Here is a 15,870-nt window from a genome sequence, read left to right as displayed (position 1 = left end):
CAGAACCTATGAATGCAAAAATGTTCATTTAAAATAGTTTCGGTGCAAAACATGAGATGTCCATTCTCTTTGTCTGTAGGCTTTAGGTTACATGTTTAGGAAGCACCTATAGAAAACCTTTGAAGACAAGAAGACAACATGGAAACACAAAGAGCCAACGTTCACAGTGAGGGGACGGTACTAACCACTGAACCACAGTGTCAGCCAACTCGAAACTAAATAGTATACGCTACCAGTCAAAAGTTTTAGAGTACCTCAATTTCTCCAGTTTTTATTGAAATGTACAGTTTAATTTCTCAATGTAATCTGAAATTAAAGCATGCCACAAATAAACAATTGGAGATGAAAAATAAATCATGGAATCATTTTGTTTAACAAGATGGTGACAATACCAACTGTTTGCAGTTAGTATTGGCCAAATATCTCTGCAACCCTATATATATATAGTATATACCCCATAATTATACAACATATATTAACTTATTAAGACATACATAGTATTCTTAATTATTCATGTTGTAGTGGTGTGATATTTCTGTTGCATGTGTCTTTGGACAAAGCAGCACAAACCAAATTAACCCACTGAGTGATACTTAAACATGCATCTGTGTTTTATTGACTGCCTTCATTAAGTTGGTTTAATCAGCAAGTGTCTGAAAAGAATAGTTAGATCACATTGTTACCATGGTAGGATCCAGAGGTTGAGGATCTATTCAGATCCTGTACTAAAGTGAAAGTGCCAATCGAACAATCCATAAATACTCTGTCAGGTAAAGATTAAAGATGTTACTTGAGGAAAAAGAAGTGGCAAAAGACTCAGCTCTTCAAAAACAAAATGGACTGAGATCTATTGAACTGAATTGAATCGGTCTAGTTTCTACACAAGCAAATGTTACCATGTTACCTAACTAGTCTCTAGTCTATCAATGTTTTCTAAAATGTACTTAATGCAGCTGAATGCGGCACATGCCATTGATGACCTTTAAATTCCTTACATCAAGAATTATCGCGGTAACATCTGACATTGGATGACATTTTACATATCTTCAATCAAGACTTACCAACTTGTTGTGTCTCATTGGAACTTCTTTCCATGGCAATAAAACTATAACCAAGAACATATCTCAGTCTCTCTCTCTCTCTCTCTCTCTCTCTCTCTCTCTCTCTCTCTCTGTGTCTCTCTTACTATACTGCAAATGTGATAAACGAGACTACAGCATCTGCTGCATGTTTGTCCTCATACGGTGTGATGCATGCCTAAAGGAAGAAACTGTTTTTTCAAAGGACTGTTAACACATAGCAGGATGTGTGCTTTTGCAGAAAACCACAATCTTTATTCCGACTGAAAACAACATCAAAGCAAGACGAAGTGAGACAGTGAACTTCTTTTGACAATATTAAGGAGTATTATAGTTAAAACAAACAATGTTCACAGATATTACACTGCAAATTCCTTTAGGTATCTTTGAGAAAGTAAATGGTCATATTCATTGGCCTATGATAAATATTATATGCATAATATTTATCATTTTTTCATGTTTCATAATATTTTAAGATATTCCCCACTCTACATTCAAAGGAACAGGATACATTTAAATTAAATGGTGCATTAAGTCATCTACTCAGTACTGTTATCCAAGGTCTCGCTATAAAGCTGTAAAGTCAGCCGTGAGTTGCCATGACAAAATTACACCAGTGACAATGACTAAGACTAAGTGTGAAGAAAAATTCCATTATCAGTGCCATAAAACGTAAGCAAACCTCTCTCTTTGTTGCTGGATCAGCTAAACCTGTGCTGCAGCCGGCAAACATACACTTTATATTAGTGAAACAACTGAGATCTTATAGGAGATAGCTTGGAGTTCCCCAGAGATTATATATCTATTTATATTTTTATGTGAAAATGAGAGTCCTGGTTTTAATTAGAGTCCTAGTGGATATAATGTATACATGGACCACAGTTAAATCTGGTTGTGCAGCTCTGTGTACGCCTGATGGAGGATAAACCAAAATATATCGACTTTAGACTTTACCGTCACCTGATGATCACTAGAGAATTAACACACAAGCCCACCGCTGATTTACACCTGGTTCCAATAAAGACTCGTCTTTGAAGAATGAATTCTGAATGAATTTTCCACATTTTATGTCAATGTCAGATCAGTGAAATGGAGACTCAGACCTGACACATCCTCCAGCTGGTCCCCAGGTCTGTTTTCACACATCCCACTCACCAACACTGGATGACTGGTTTCCTGTAAGGTGTTTGGTATACTTTAGGTCAAGCCATTTCCATGTTCACAATATGATACAAAGCTAGGGTATATAACCTAAACTGGAAAAATATGCCCCAGGGGGATATTATTCCTGCGTGTGATAACAACAGGATCAAAATGATCAGAAAGACTGGTTCAGTGGATGGCCTTACCCCGGACTCACTAGAGGTTACTGAAAAGAAAACAATGGCCAAGTTAAAGATAATTGTTTCTTTTAAAGGCCATCCATTACACTGTGTTGTTAATGGACTCAGGAGCTTATTTTGTGAGCGACCTTTAGATTGTTTTTAGATTTTGCATCTTTCTGATGTCAATCATGTTCCATATCGTATTTTGTGATGTTATTCATTCTTTGTTATGTGTTTGTTGTTTGTTGTGCACAGTGCCGATTATTGTCAGTGTGACTTTGTTGGCAATTAATATAGTTTTTTAATGTAATATGTGAGTTTTTAAGGATTTATCAAAGGGAGCACAAGAGTGTAATTATTATATTTGACATGACAGTTTTAAAAGAGGTTGTGTATATTAGATTGCACAACTTATCTTGGTGACAATGTGATCTGTATTGGGACTCCATGAACACTAATCTCAAATGGTTGTATGTCACTGTGTGATTCATCATCCTAAAAGAGTTTACTTTTCATAACTGGAACAGGTTCTTAGCTGTCACAGGTAGATTTATCCCCCAAAGCACCCAAGGATGAACATACACCAATTAAGGATATTTGGTAATATATTTTATTGAGAGTGCAGACTGCAGACTGGGCCTCTGCTCTCCACCATCCCGCTCTTCAGTCCCTACTGCTCCTTTATGGGGATAGATGCACACACACACAGATTACCACCAGCTGGGCTGATTAGCATCAACCACCAACTGAGGCCAATTAGACCTGGTCCCGACACCGTTCCCTGAACCACACCCCCGATCCACCCACTTTGTAACCGAGCCTAAACAGACCTCACTGCCACATTAACCAAGCAGGTTTTCTCTTTAGGTTTATATAGAAAGTATGCTATTGGTGTTAATGTGCTACAGTGACATCTTGAGGTCTTTAGGTTGTTTCACATCTTACTCAATTTTAATGTTCCTCCTTGTGGTCCCAGACGCTCTCTGAACCCTGATACGAAGTCAACACAAACTCAGACGAATCAGAAACTAAATCCTTGGTTCTGAAGCAGACTGGAAAACACTTTTTTATTCAAGCAGTGAAAACATTGGTTTTATCTTCACACTGACCTTACTGTACGGTTAATTGTAGCCTATCCAGGAATACCTAATGTCATAGCAATTAATGTAAATTCAATTCAATTCAGTTTATTTTATATAGCCCAATATCACAAATTACGAATTTGCCTCAGAGGACTTTACAATCTGTACATATACGACATGTCTGTCCCAGGACCTCACATCGGATCAGGAAAAACTCCCAAGAAATAGAAAAACCTCTTTCACAGGGAAAAAAGGGAAGAAACATTCAGGAGAGCAACAGAGGAGGATCCCTCTCCCCGGATGGACAGAAGCAATAGATGTCATGTGTACAGAATGAATCATTACAGAGTTACATAAACACATTCAATGAATATGACAGAATGTATGAATAGTTTGTAGTAGACATTGGACCACGATCCAGACCTCTACAATTCATGTGGTAGGAGGCCGGCCCAACAGGCAGGAAGCATCAGACTCAGCCAGGTCCAATGGACCCTATGAGACGTGAAGTCACAAAGACTCCGGGGAGAGGCAGAGTTAGTAATGTAATGGAGAGATGTAAATTCATCCATAAGTAGAGAGAGAAGATGAGATAGGCGCTCAGTGTATCCTAAAATGTCCCCCAGCAACCTATAAACCTATAGCAGTATATCTAGGGGCTTGACAAATTTCCCCTTGGGGATTAATAAAGTATATATCTATCTATCTATCTATCTGGACTGAGGCAAACCTGATTCAGCCCTAACTATAAGCACTGAAGGTGGAAGCTGGTTCCATAAAAGAGGAGCTTGATAACTGAAGGCTCTGGCTCCCATCCTACTTTTTAAGACTCTAGGACCCACAAGTATCCCCGCATTTAGTGAGCACAGTTCTCTCGTGTGGCAATATGGTACTACAAGCTCCTTAAGATATGATGGTCAATAGGCTCATGGTCTTACGGTATTTTTTTTAACTGTAGCCAACATGATGTTCACATTTGTACATACATGTTAAAAGTACTAATTTAGAAGCAGAGTAAACCCAAAGTATATTATTGTTTTGCATTATATTACTGATACACTAACATGTAAATAGTGTGCATCTATGTGGCTATTTAAGAGAGACACGTTGTACTTTTACCATACTCAACTTTATTCTACAACAATTAATCTTTTTGGATGCAATATATGCATCTAAATTCATGTAAAGTAGAAGTATAATGGAAGTACTCCGAATTTATATGTATCCCATATAAACACCACAGGACATAAAGTGACAAAATAAAATGTGAAAAATAAAGACAACAAACCCCCATTTAGCAATATAAAGTGATTACTTTTTTTAAATTAAGAGAATATAATGCTGCACTACAAGCTTACCCTTACTAAAACAGTGTTCAATTAATTTGAATCTAATGCACTGATAAGCGAAGAAAAAGCAAAATGTGCAACTAGTCAACAATCATCATAATGTGATAAGAATTCATGGACGTGACCGAGTAACTTAAGTTAACACAAGTTACGTTTGCGCATTAGTGTTTGAAAACTTTGAATGCAAAAATATGAGTGTTGTCACATGTTTGACACACGACGCAACCATTGGAGTTAAGGCCCTCCCAGCCGTCACATACCAGAAGGCGGGTCTACGTCCTCTTGTCCCGCCTCCTGCTCGCTGCTGTCCTCTCCTTTCCTGAACGCTGATGTGTTACTAACTTCTGCCTCTATCTCTGACAAAATGTTAAATTTCGGATCAAAAATGCTGCTGCTGCTTCTCCTGGCATTCCCCTGCGCATTAATATCCATCGGTGAGTCCTATTCTTCGTTTGAAGCCGACGGTTCATCTCGTCTCCTCAGTTCGGAAAAAGTAAAACAAGTTATGAGACTCACGCATATATTGACGTGGCAGAGTCACGCAGAAGTTCACAAGCAGCTTCAAGTCTTCACTAGCGCTCTAGTAACTTCAATGTACAGACATTTTATCGGCACGTTTATTCATATTAACAACAGCGGTGTATCTGGGGTTTTTTAAACTTAAATAATCGTTGGTGATGCCGTCGAAGTGTAAAAAACAATGTCTGCCGTGAAAAGTGAAGTTTAATTTCACATTGTGAGCATGGGGTGATTTTTTTTGAAAAAACAAATGTCTGAAAGTCCTTGTGGATGCAGCAACAGTTAACGGCTCGTTCTTGCTGGGACACGTCATCATAGATAAGATGGTAACTCACTGCATGTTTGTTGGTCTGTCGAACCGTCTTTCCCCCCGCTGAATTCCATTGAATTGGGCACTTTTATGGTTCTGCTGTTTATTTTAAACTTGCAACAAAACTGTGTGTCTGAAGACAGGAAACATTAATCAACATTTTTCAATTGTTACATTCAAAGTTGGACCCAGCCATTAACTTTACATTGCATTGTAATCGTTGTGAATGCCACTAGTAGTAGGTCAATCCATGCAGCATCATTTTAACACGTGGTATTCGTTGATTGGTTTTCTAAATGGCCTTACTGGTGTGTAGTAGTACACACCAGTAAGATATTGGGCGACATTGTCATTTTTTCAGAATAGCAGCGTTATAATTTGTTCACGTGTTATTCACAGCCATCCTTTGGCTGATAATGTCTTAACACTCAAACTAAGTGATGTGAAAGAGAAGCTTTCAGTGAATGTTGATATGCGTTCATTATCCATTTTGCTTCTAAAAGTGTCAAAAGTATGCTAGCTGAGAAAATAAAACTACCAAACGTTTTAAAATACTAGTACAACCCAATTCATCAGTAATGAGATAAGACAAAACTAAAAATCCTGGACAATATAATATGAATCAACAATACAATATGTCATGGTATAACTCTTATAAATCGTTGTGTCTTTGGCCCCATGCAGGCCAGGTCTCTGCAGACTCAGACTCTGCTGAGGACATTGCTGAGGACCCAGATGCTGCAGTAGACGAGGAGGAAGATGAAGAAGAGGTGCCCGTTGAGCAGGATCAGATGCAACCCTTGGTATGTATGTTTTCATTATGCAGTTGTATATCCAACCATAGACTTACATGCTGATCATCAAGAGACGATGTCATGCAATGTTCCTCCTCAGGAAGGGGAAGAAGAAGAAGACTCGGATGAAGCTGCTGATAAACAGATATCTTCTCACCCTGATGTCGACACAACCATCATCTTTACGACAGGAGAAGGTGGGCTCAGAGCTCTTTTCAGGATTTCATCCAGTTTTACAGCATTTACACGAAGTGAATACATCATCATAGACTGCTGTTGTTTTATTTCGACTGGCTCAGTCGTCCTTGAATCCAAAAATCGGCGGTTTGATCCCGGGCCCCGCCATTCCATGTCAATGTGTCCTCTTGGACAAGACATTTAACCCCAAATTGCTAGAGTAGCTTTGCCTGCGGTGTGGGAATGTTAGTTACTTCTCATGGGCAGGTGGCACCGTAGCAGCTGCCATCAGTGTGTAAATGGGTGAATGATGACGAGTTAAAAAAAATATATATTACATAATATCTATTTGTTTTTATAACTAATTTAGAGTTTCCTGCTGATGAAATTGTGAAGTTCCTGGTGGGTTTCACCAACAAGGGAAGTCAGGATTTCACCGTCCAGTCGTTGGAGGCCTCCTTCCGTTACCCCCAAGACTTCCAGTTCTACATCCAGAATGTAAGAACAAACACAGGCCAACATGTGCAACAACTTTTATACTTTATTTTAAAGTAACTTTGGTTGATGGCTTAACTTAAATAAAATGTGATCACTTGCTGATTTTTATTTTGTTTTCATTTTTAGATGATGAAAAAGTTTTGGAGGCATTAAATTCTATACGAGTATGTTAATAAAATATTCTGAACAATATATAGGTTGATAGAATACTTGCACGTGATAAATAAAACCCTTTCATTTAAATATTTAGTTGAAGTAGAAGACAATAAATGTTTTTATTGCAGCATGTGTGTTTTTATCTAGTTCACAGCGTTGCCTCTGAGCACTGTGGTGCAGCCCCAGACTCAGGCCTCCTTTGAGTACTCCTTCATCCCAGCTCAGCCCATGGCAGGTCGCCCATTTGGTCTTGTTATCCTCCTCAACTATCTTGACACTGAGGTAAAAAGGTTTTAAATTATTTATTTATAAAAAAATATATTTGGTGGTGATGCTTGAGGTCTGTTCAGGTTGACATTTTAGAGAAAAGATGTAGCGTGATGATGTCAAACACAGGAAGGTTTTTCACAGCCCATCTCAAATTTGATGATTCATTAAAACTAATACCTGAATAAATCATTGTTAGCAAAGCAGTTTTCATAAAACGGCTATATTCTTTTTTATAATTGGGATGACTGGTGGCTCCTCATGATCATTATTTTCTTCCTGCTTAGCTTTGACTGTTGTTTCCATGCTATTAACCAATGATGTGACAGATGCTAAGTCATATTGACATTCAGATGTTTAAACTGCAGCTCTAAAAAGGAAAGTTCTTGAAAGTTCACTTCGAGTTTACTATTTTTTTCTCCAGGGAAACGGGTTTCAGACTGCCGTCTACAACCAGACTGTCACCATCATTGAGCTAGACGAGGGAATGGACGGGGAAACGTAAGTCGATCTTCTACATGCTCTATCAAGTTTGCACTGCAAACATTTTTATAAAGACTGTACGCTAGAAAATAGCACCAACATGACTGAATCAGTAAGTTGAAATTTCTGCATCTCAGTTTTATGTAAATGATGTGTATATATAGTTATTTTGACCACCTATTACTTTTTTTAGAACTGTCCCTTATATACAGCTCTCCAAGGCTTCACAATACCCGACTATTGCACAACATGTAAGAGCCTGTAAAAAAAGGAGGTGTGAAACTGGCACAAAGAGATTAGTTGTCAGAATTGTGATGCTGCTGCTGCAAGAGGCAGAAACTGTCACCAGCAAATTATTCAAGAGAGGCAATGTGTTTTGCATCCTAAAATCTCAAACAATTAGAAGATGGTTCAGAAACTGATCACTTAAGTCCTTTTAGGGCAAGAAAATTAAACTACATTTTAGTCAAACTCTAGCTTGTGTCTTCAGTTAGTCAGTAGTGCAAGGATATGTCAAATCACCATGTACTTTTCTTTTTATTTCTGCAGAATGTTCCTGTATATCTTCCTGGTTGGACTGGTGTCCCTGATGCTCTTTGGGGTGTACCAGGTCCTGGATTTAAGGACGGTATGGGTTTGTCTTCTAGCCGCTGCTTTTATTCTTCACGTTAAGATATGTTTGTTTGGTCGACATTATGTACTTGGGATGAGTCATTTCCTCTCTTACCAATGCAAATGTAATTTCCTGTGTTTGAAGTCAATAGTAGTTTATGGAATATAGGGCACATTAACAAGGGGTGTTGTGTGGTCCATTGTCCTCCCTGTGAAATGTTTTCCTTTGATAGGGAGACATTGAAGAAGATATTGAAGCAGGCTCATGGATAACATAGTTTTAAAATTAGACATGTTGTCTTTCAACTTGCAGAAAAAGAGAGTCTCAGCGAAAATAGAAAAGGGCACTGGTGGTATGAACGACGTGGACATCAGCTGGCTTCCTCAGGAGACTCTCAATATCATGAGTAGGTTCAGTTCCATTCCCAACTGTTTCAAGTAATGACTGATAAAGCGGACAAGTGATTTGTTTGTTCACATTACACGTTACTCTTTGTGAAAATGCAGCAACACAAATCTGATCTTTGCATCGTGTCTTACAGACAAGGTTTCCCCAAAAGCATCTCCACGGAAACGAACCAATCGGGCAGCTGGAGCAGATCAATAGAACTGTCCATTGCTTTCAAAGCTCATTTCCTCGCCGTTGTAACCCGATTCCCATTTACAATGGATCTACACTTCCAACCCGACCACCGTGTTTCAGATGTTTGAGTGGATCTCGTCTTGCTGGAACAACGGCCAGAGAGCATCCCGGACTCCCGGACATTGAGACACCAACAGGGCTGAACTACAGTCTATTTTGAAAGGGACTTTTTTTTTTTGTCAGTATGTGAAAGGTGATTCAAAACAAGAATTAATTCAACTTTTTGTGAAAACAAAGTGCCCTAAAAAGAGAGCAGAATAAATCAACCTGCTGGCTTTATAAATGCTGTCAAGTCAGAATGTAATTACTTTTTGTTTCGGAGATATGTTAGCTGCATTTTTAGGCCTCAAATCATTCATTTTTCATTTGTTGAATAAGGTAAATCCTCTACTTCGCTATCATGTAAAAAACACTGTGCCTCTTCCGTACTGTCATGCAATGCCATGCAAAGAAAAAGTAGATGCAATTGATTAAATGGTTTCCCACTGATGGACCTCTGCTTTTACCATCCAGTCATATAGCATGAGGTTTCTAAAAGTAATTAAATCTTTTTCAGTGGAGCAATGGCAGCTGCATATTAAACATTGTTCCCTTGAGGTTTATGCAGGTTAGTTTACCTGTTGTATTGTAACGTTTCCTTGGTTGAGCATTCCAAACTCTTTACTAAGTGCCGTTGGTGCAATCTTTCAGATTGCATACCATTTCTTTTCAAAGACAATAAAAGGGTAAACAAAGTATATATTTTGTCCCGTTAGTTGATCACGTCCTAATTATTATACTGTTTTCTTTTTCATTCTCTGAATGTCTGGTTTGTGCAATCAAGAGTACACATATTCAGTCAAATGTGCATGCTGTCACTCAAGGGAATTTTATAAGGAAATGGCATGCAGGTTTGCAACTAACAATTATATTTAGAATCAAATAAATGTTTGGGACAACATTTCCAAAACAATTAAAACTGCCAGAACACAATTTCCCGTAGCACACTATCCTCAGATGCAACCAACAGTTCAAAGATGTTTGATTTATATCGTTATGGAAAAGAAAACCATTCTCCCGTTTAACAATCTGGATTCTCATATTTTTGCTTTATAAACTATTCAAACATTAGCTAATCTATTACTGGATTAATTGTTGCCGTTCTGATTTTTGGTCTTAACATTTACATATACTAACACATTTAATCATGTGCCGCTTTAGTCCCCATGCAACATGTCCTAGTATATTCCTTATACTTATATAATAAAGGGATACTTCATTTTGGACTAAACATAATAGTCTAGTAAATCTGTGTAGCCTACCCCTTTGGAAACACACACACACACGTGTGTATGTGTGTGTGTGTATATATATATATATATATATATACACACACTTGTACTAGAAGGCAGATATACTGTAAGACTAAGGAGGAGCTTCGTCATTGACATAATATGTGTGTATATATATATATATATATATATACACTTGTACTAGAAGGCAGATATACTGTAAGACTAAGGAGGAGCTTCGACATTGACATAATATCAGATAGTATCTATTAAGTTCGAGCTAATGTTGTTAAAAGCAGGGCATCCTGAGAGTCCTCCCCATTTTACAGGAGTGTTTTCGGTGGTTCTTCCTCGGGGAGGTGAGAGCTGCCCGGTGCTGAGGGGGGAAGATGAGCTCAGCGCGCGCCGGGGGGCAGGTAGCGTCAGCAGTCGGCCGGAGCAGGGAAAGACTGTACACACCCACCAAGTATTTAACGCCGCTTAATCACTGATACACACCGACACACATTAATAATGGGCAGTTAATCGGTTCTGTGTGACTCAGCAACGCTTTCTTCTTACGATTCACGAGTGCCTCGGCAGCATCCCGCGCCCACCGCTCGGCTTGAAATGGGATGATATGGGATTTTTCATGTCGACGAAGATCGGAGGGATTCTTATTTTAGCCTTGGGTAAGATATGTCAAGCCGGTTTTATTTAGACTGCCAGTCACTTTGGATGGTTTGACTCGGGGAACTGCTTTACATCTTGTCTTTCCTTGCATCAGAAATGGCACCATGACTGTAATCTTTATTTATCTCCATCAGCGGTGCGTGATGGGTATGAGAGATGCACCGTGGCCAACCGCTTGTAGCCTACACCCATCGACAATAGAACCCAGTGTCTATACTTAGATGATAGTGTGCTTTTGGCCAGGCAAGATCTGAAAATATAAAACATGAGCCAAACTGATTGATTTTTTCAAAACGCCACTTTTACTAATATGTATTGCTTAAATTGTGCTTATTTTGCATTGTTCTCTTGCATAATATCGTATTACTAACACGTTTTAGCATTTTGTGGAAGGAAGAGATGCCATGTTCAAATTAATATGTTAACATGTGCTTTAAAATCCACCGACATTTGCCTTAAGGATATTCAAATGACAGGATTGAAAAAAGCAATGGAACAAATGCGTGAATATATTTATGAAACAAAATAGAAAACATTTTTCATGAAATGTTGTGTATTTATGAAAGAAAGTTGCAAGATCATGAATATTTGAAGTGGGCAAATGGTAGAGAATGAAAGACCAGACTGAGACTTTTCCACAGCGAGTAAATCACCAAATTAGAAATAAATAAATAAGGCTATTTTGCATGTGCCTATAAACTCATCTAAGCCATCACCTGTGTGTTTTTTACAGTATTCTTGCCCCTGTTGGAGTCAGGAGATACAGATGTGAAGTGTGAGCACATGTATAAGGACTTTTCTGATTGTGTCCTGGTGCTGGGAGAGAGCATGGACAACTATCAGGAGAACGTGACCAGTGAGAGGGGAGTGGCAGCCGTGTGCAGGTGATAACAACTTTATTATTGAGTGAGTGTGTGAACAGCATGCAGCACCAATCTGTGCACATGGACATCCCCAATGGAACTGGTATGTTTAAAAGATGTGTAAACAGATAAAGTCACTTTTAACCATAGAAGGCGAGAACAAAGATGTTGCAATGAAACCCTTCAGTTAAAATGATTATTGTGAATATATGTGTGATTAAATTGTACGTCAGTTAAAAAATAATTAGTACAATATATAGTGAATGAAGGCAGACAGGTAGGAAGTGTGCATCTCTTGGTAAAATGCTTGAGAGAATAAGAAAATATGCCATCATCTCAGAGGGAGAAGAGATACATGAATGGTGCTTAGACACTGAGCCATTGTACTAAATAATGTATATGACTTAGCTGCAGCAGTAATGAATCTCCGGGGACATTTTTTTGTGATTGTTACTGCATGCACTCTAACCCCTGCACAATATATTAAAGACAAAGTTGTACACGTACGCCTTCTGTTGAAAATGCAATATCATAAGCGATATTGTTTCGCTCTCTGGTGCAGTTGCCATGGTAATTAAAGCTCAGTTTGACTTACTTGAAGCCATCATAACCATCTGAGTGATAGATTACTGGTTAGCAAATTAGTCCACGACACCCAGTGCACATCTGCATGCCGCCTTAGCCAGGATGAAACCTTGAGTGAACGCAGACGCAGTGTTGATCTGGTGATGCTTTTCTTTGCCACAGCCATTGGGAAGCTTTCCACACATGTGCCCTCACAGCGCTGTCCAACTGTAAAGAGGAAGTCAGCTCCATCTGGGAGAATCTGAGGCATGACTCCACGAAGATGCACTTCCACGGAAGTCTGTTCGACCTGTGCAGCCCCAGCTCCTCGCCCCGCACAAGTTCATCTCTTGCTGCCCTTACCCTGCCCCTTATAGGTGTGTTGATCATGACTGGGCCCAACTGGTTCCCCGTATAAATCGAGCAGGGGTGGTGGTGAGGAGATGGAAGGGGCGATGACGAGGTCCTCAAATTCCTCCGAGTCCAGTCCTCCTGAGTTCAAACTTAAAGCCAAGGATTTAAGAGGCATGAGTGATTGAATAATAAGGAGTATTTTGACCCAGAGCCACCTGGGTCTGTGGCTAGCCAATCAATATTTGCTGGCATGAATAATAATTGAAATCCCCTCAAATATTCAGCTTGATCCTCCCTTATGTCTAGAAACTGAGAGGGTACTGTAGTTGAGAAAACTACATTTCAGCCAATTAATCAGTCCAGGCAGACTAAAGCAAACAAGCCAAGTATTCAAGGGATTTCAGATACAAACAGCCAGACACCTGTGGCTCCGTGTTACTAATATACATGGAGTGCAGTACAATCTAATGCAATGAATATTTATATACATTATCATGTTCAGTTTTTGTGGCTTCAACTCTGAGGTCATTTTTTAAAAACGGTATTTGAGGAGTTGTTTTGGTTTCCATTATATTCTAAGATCATAAGAAGTTAATGTGTGCCCACTCCATGTATTTTATGTGTTTGTAATAGTTGAAGGAATAGTTCAACATTTTGGGAGTTGGCTGAGCAGATTTATACCACTCTCATGTCCGTATACTAAATATAAAGATATTGCCAGAAGCCAGTTAGCTTGGCTTAACACGGCTGCCGTGGCCGCTCCTGACTGAGAAATAGTTTGACACGTCACTCCCTGTCAAACATATGTTGTATCTTTTTACACGGATTAACAGATAAAATGTTAATTAGTGAGCTTTAGGCATGACCGGACAGGGGGCTTGGTTACCTTTGGATCTGTTTCCTCCTGTTTCCTTGTCCTTTAGCCAAGCCAAGTTAACTGGCTGTTGGCTAAAGTTGTACATATGGTACAGACATGAGAGTGGTATACATTGTCACATCTACTACTAGACAAGAAATCAAATTTAAGCAATTTAATCAGTGAGTTTGTATACATCCAGCCAAGCCATTATGATGTATTAATGTTCACATTGCAAGAAAACATTTAAAGGAGCACCTCACCAAAAATAACAACAATGTCTTTGCAAATCTTTTTTCTCAGTCATTAAGAAACAAATTGAATATGTTATCACCTTATTGATCAGTGAAAGGCCCACACCTAAATACAGAACCAGACAATAATCTGATTTAATTACACGAAAGCTAGCAACTAAATAACGTTCAGATCATAGGTGAAATGCCCCTTTAACAGGTTTCCACGTGTAGTGAATGTTTGTGTAAGTGACAATCAAGCCACTTGTATAACACTTTGCTCCTCCAACACTTCCACCCATTGTGGTTGATGTTGCACGGCTGCTATAAAGACACCAAAACCGTCATCTTGACATAACCTCACACGTTCACTTCCTCCTCTTTGCCTCAGCCCACACTTTGGTTCAGTCTTAGTTTATGTAAAAAAAGAAAATCTTAATTGTGAATGTTCAGTGTTGTTTCATTAATACCTGCTCCACATTGTGTGAAAATGCTCACTTTTGATTAGCACGATATTACTAAAACGTTCCTTTAAAGACATCTCAGTACTGAGTAAACACAGTATTTAAATGTTGCTAATAGACATGGGTGGATTATATCACAGAAATGTTCAAAGAAAAAAATAATTATCATTTAAAAATCTAAAGCAAAACCTATTTTTGGAAAATAAAATTTTAAAAAGTATTACAATTTATGATTGAAACATTAATGCATTGCAGAATTCAAACAAAACAGATGAACTATGCTGCTCAATTTATCTGTGTCATGCTTTTAATCAACCTCATTTTGAGAAATCCAGGCCAAAAGCAGCCAAAAACGCCTGTTGTGAATCTCAACAGTGAAAACACAGTTTTTTTACAACATATCTGGCATCATATTTTCTTTATTTCTGATGGTCCTCATAGGCATTATCTCTTTAATCCCAAATGCATGATCATTTTTGTGACAGTGCTTCAGAATAATGAACATTATGTTGATTTCACCTTGGACAACATGTATGGTTGTATTGATCTGTGCATGAAGTTATAGGCTATAGCTCCTCTGACTATCAGCATCCTTTTATGCAGATTCCTCACCCACCTCCACCTCTCTTAGCATGTTTGTTCTCGTTGTTTCTATTTATTTCATGCTCGCATTATCTCATACATCGTGTGTCTGGTGGTGAGAATACAAAAACAGTTGTGATGTCCTCAACGCATGAGCAATATGTACGATCAGTTCTTCAAGAGGACTCGTATCCCCTTGTATGCTGTTGAAAAAAGCATGAAAAGGATTGTGTTATCATAAGCATTATCATAGGAAATGAACCCTAATGACAGTTAAGAACTTCTAAATGTAAAAGCAAGTTCTATATCAATGTTTTGTCAGTTTACTGATAGGAAAGCACACTATTTACAAGACTTATAAAGCAATATATGGCAAAGTAATGTGTTTGTAATAATAAAGCGCAAACGTTTAACACATACAATGTCTGTGTGTGTGTGTGTGTGTGCAACACATTCTGCAAAATATTGGACAGCAAAGCTCTAGAAACACAAATGGGTAAAATAGTAAAGCCTTTAATCGATTCAGTGGGTCTTCTGCTGTACGATTCTTACTAAAGAGTTTGTTTTTAGCCCTCCCTGAAGCAAAGTGTTGGTAATGAGGATTGCGACCAGTAGTTTTACTCGTTAGTACTTCCCCCCCATCTGCTTCTTTCCACCTGGACACTTTTAAGAGACAGTTGGAGATATTGAAGGATCTGGGCCTGGGGTGGAACTCTT

General features: G+C 38.6%; 2 protein-coding genes across 2 annotated transcripts; both read left to right on the top strand.

Annotated features, from left to right (window-relative positions):
• Positions 1-5,127: 5,127 nt before the first annotated feature.
• On the top strand, positions 5,128-10,031 carry LOC130208280 (translocon-associated protein subunit alpha-like). Its single transcript, XM_056437315.1, has 9 exons — positions 5,128-5,269; positions 6,349-6,467; positions 6,559-6,655; positions 7,006-7,133; positions 7,437-7,571; positions 7,981-8,057; positions 8,589-8,667; positions 8,965-9,058; positions 9,194-10,031. The coding sequence occupies exons 1-9, from the start codon at positions 5,200-5,202 to the stop codon at positions 9,256-9,258; spliced, it is 864 nt and encodes a 287-aa protein (XP_056293290.1). The 5' UTR covers positions 5,128-5,199; the 3' UTR covers positions 9,259-10,031.
• Positions 10,032-11,121: 1,090 nt separating this feature from the next.
• Positions 11,122-14,878, top strand: LOC130208831 (neuritin-like). Its single transcript, XM_056438181.1, has 3 exons — positions 11,122-11,236; positions 11,971-12,121; positions 12,848-14,878. The coding sequence occupies exons 1-3, from the start codon at positions 11,185-11,187 to the stop codon at positions 13,080-13,082; spliced, it is 438 nt and encodes a 145-aa protein (XP_056294156.1). The 5' UTR covers positions 11,122-11,184; the 3' UTR covers positions 13,083-14,878.
• Positions 14,879-15,870: the final 992 nt, after the last annotated feature.

This window comes from Pseudoliparis swirei, chromosome 18, assembly GCF_029220125.1.
Source record: "Pseudoliparis swirei isolate HS2019 ecotype Mariana Trench chromosome 18, NWPU_hadal_v1, whole genome shotgun sequence".
In the NCBI taxonomy this organism is placed as follows: domain Eukaryota; kingdom Metazoa; phylum Chordata; class Actinopteri; order Perciformes; family Liparidae; genus Pseudoliparis; species Pseudoliparis swirei.
Note: the sequence above shows the minus strand (reverse complement) of the source record. Positions and strands in the feature narration are given on the sequence as shown.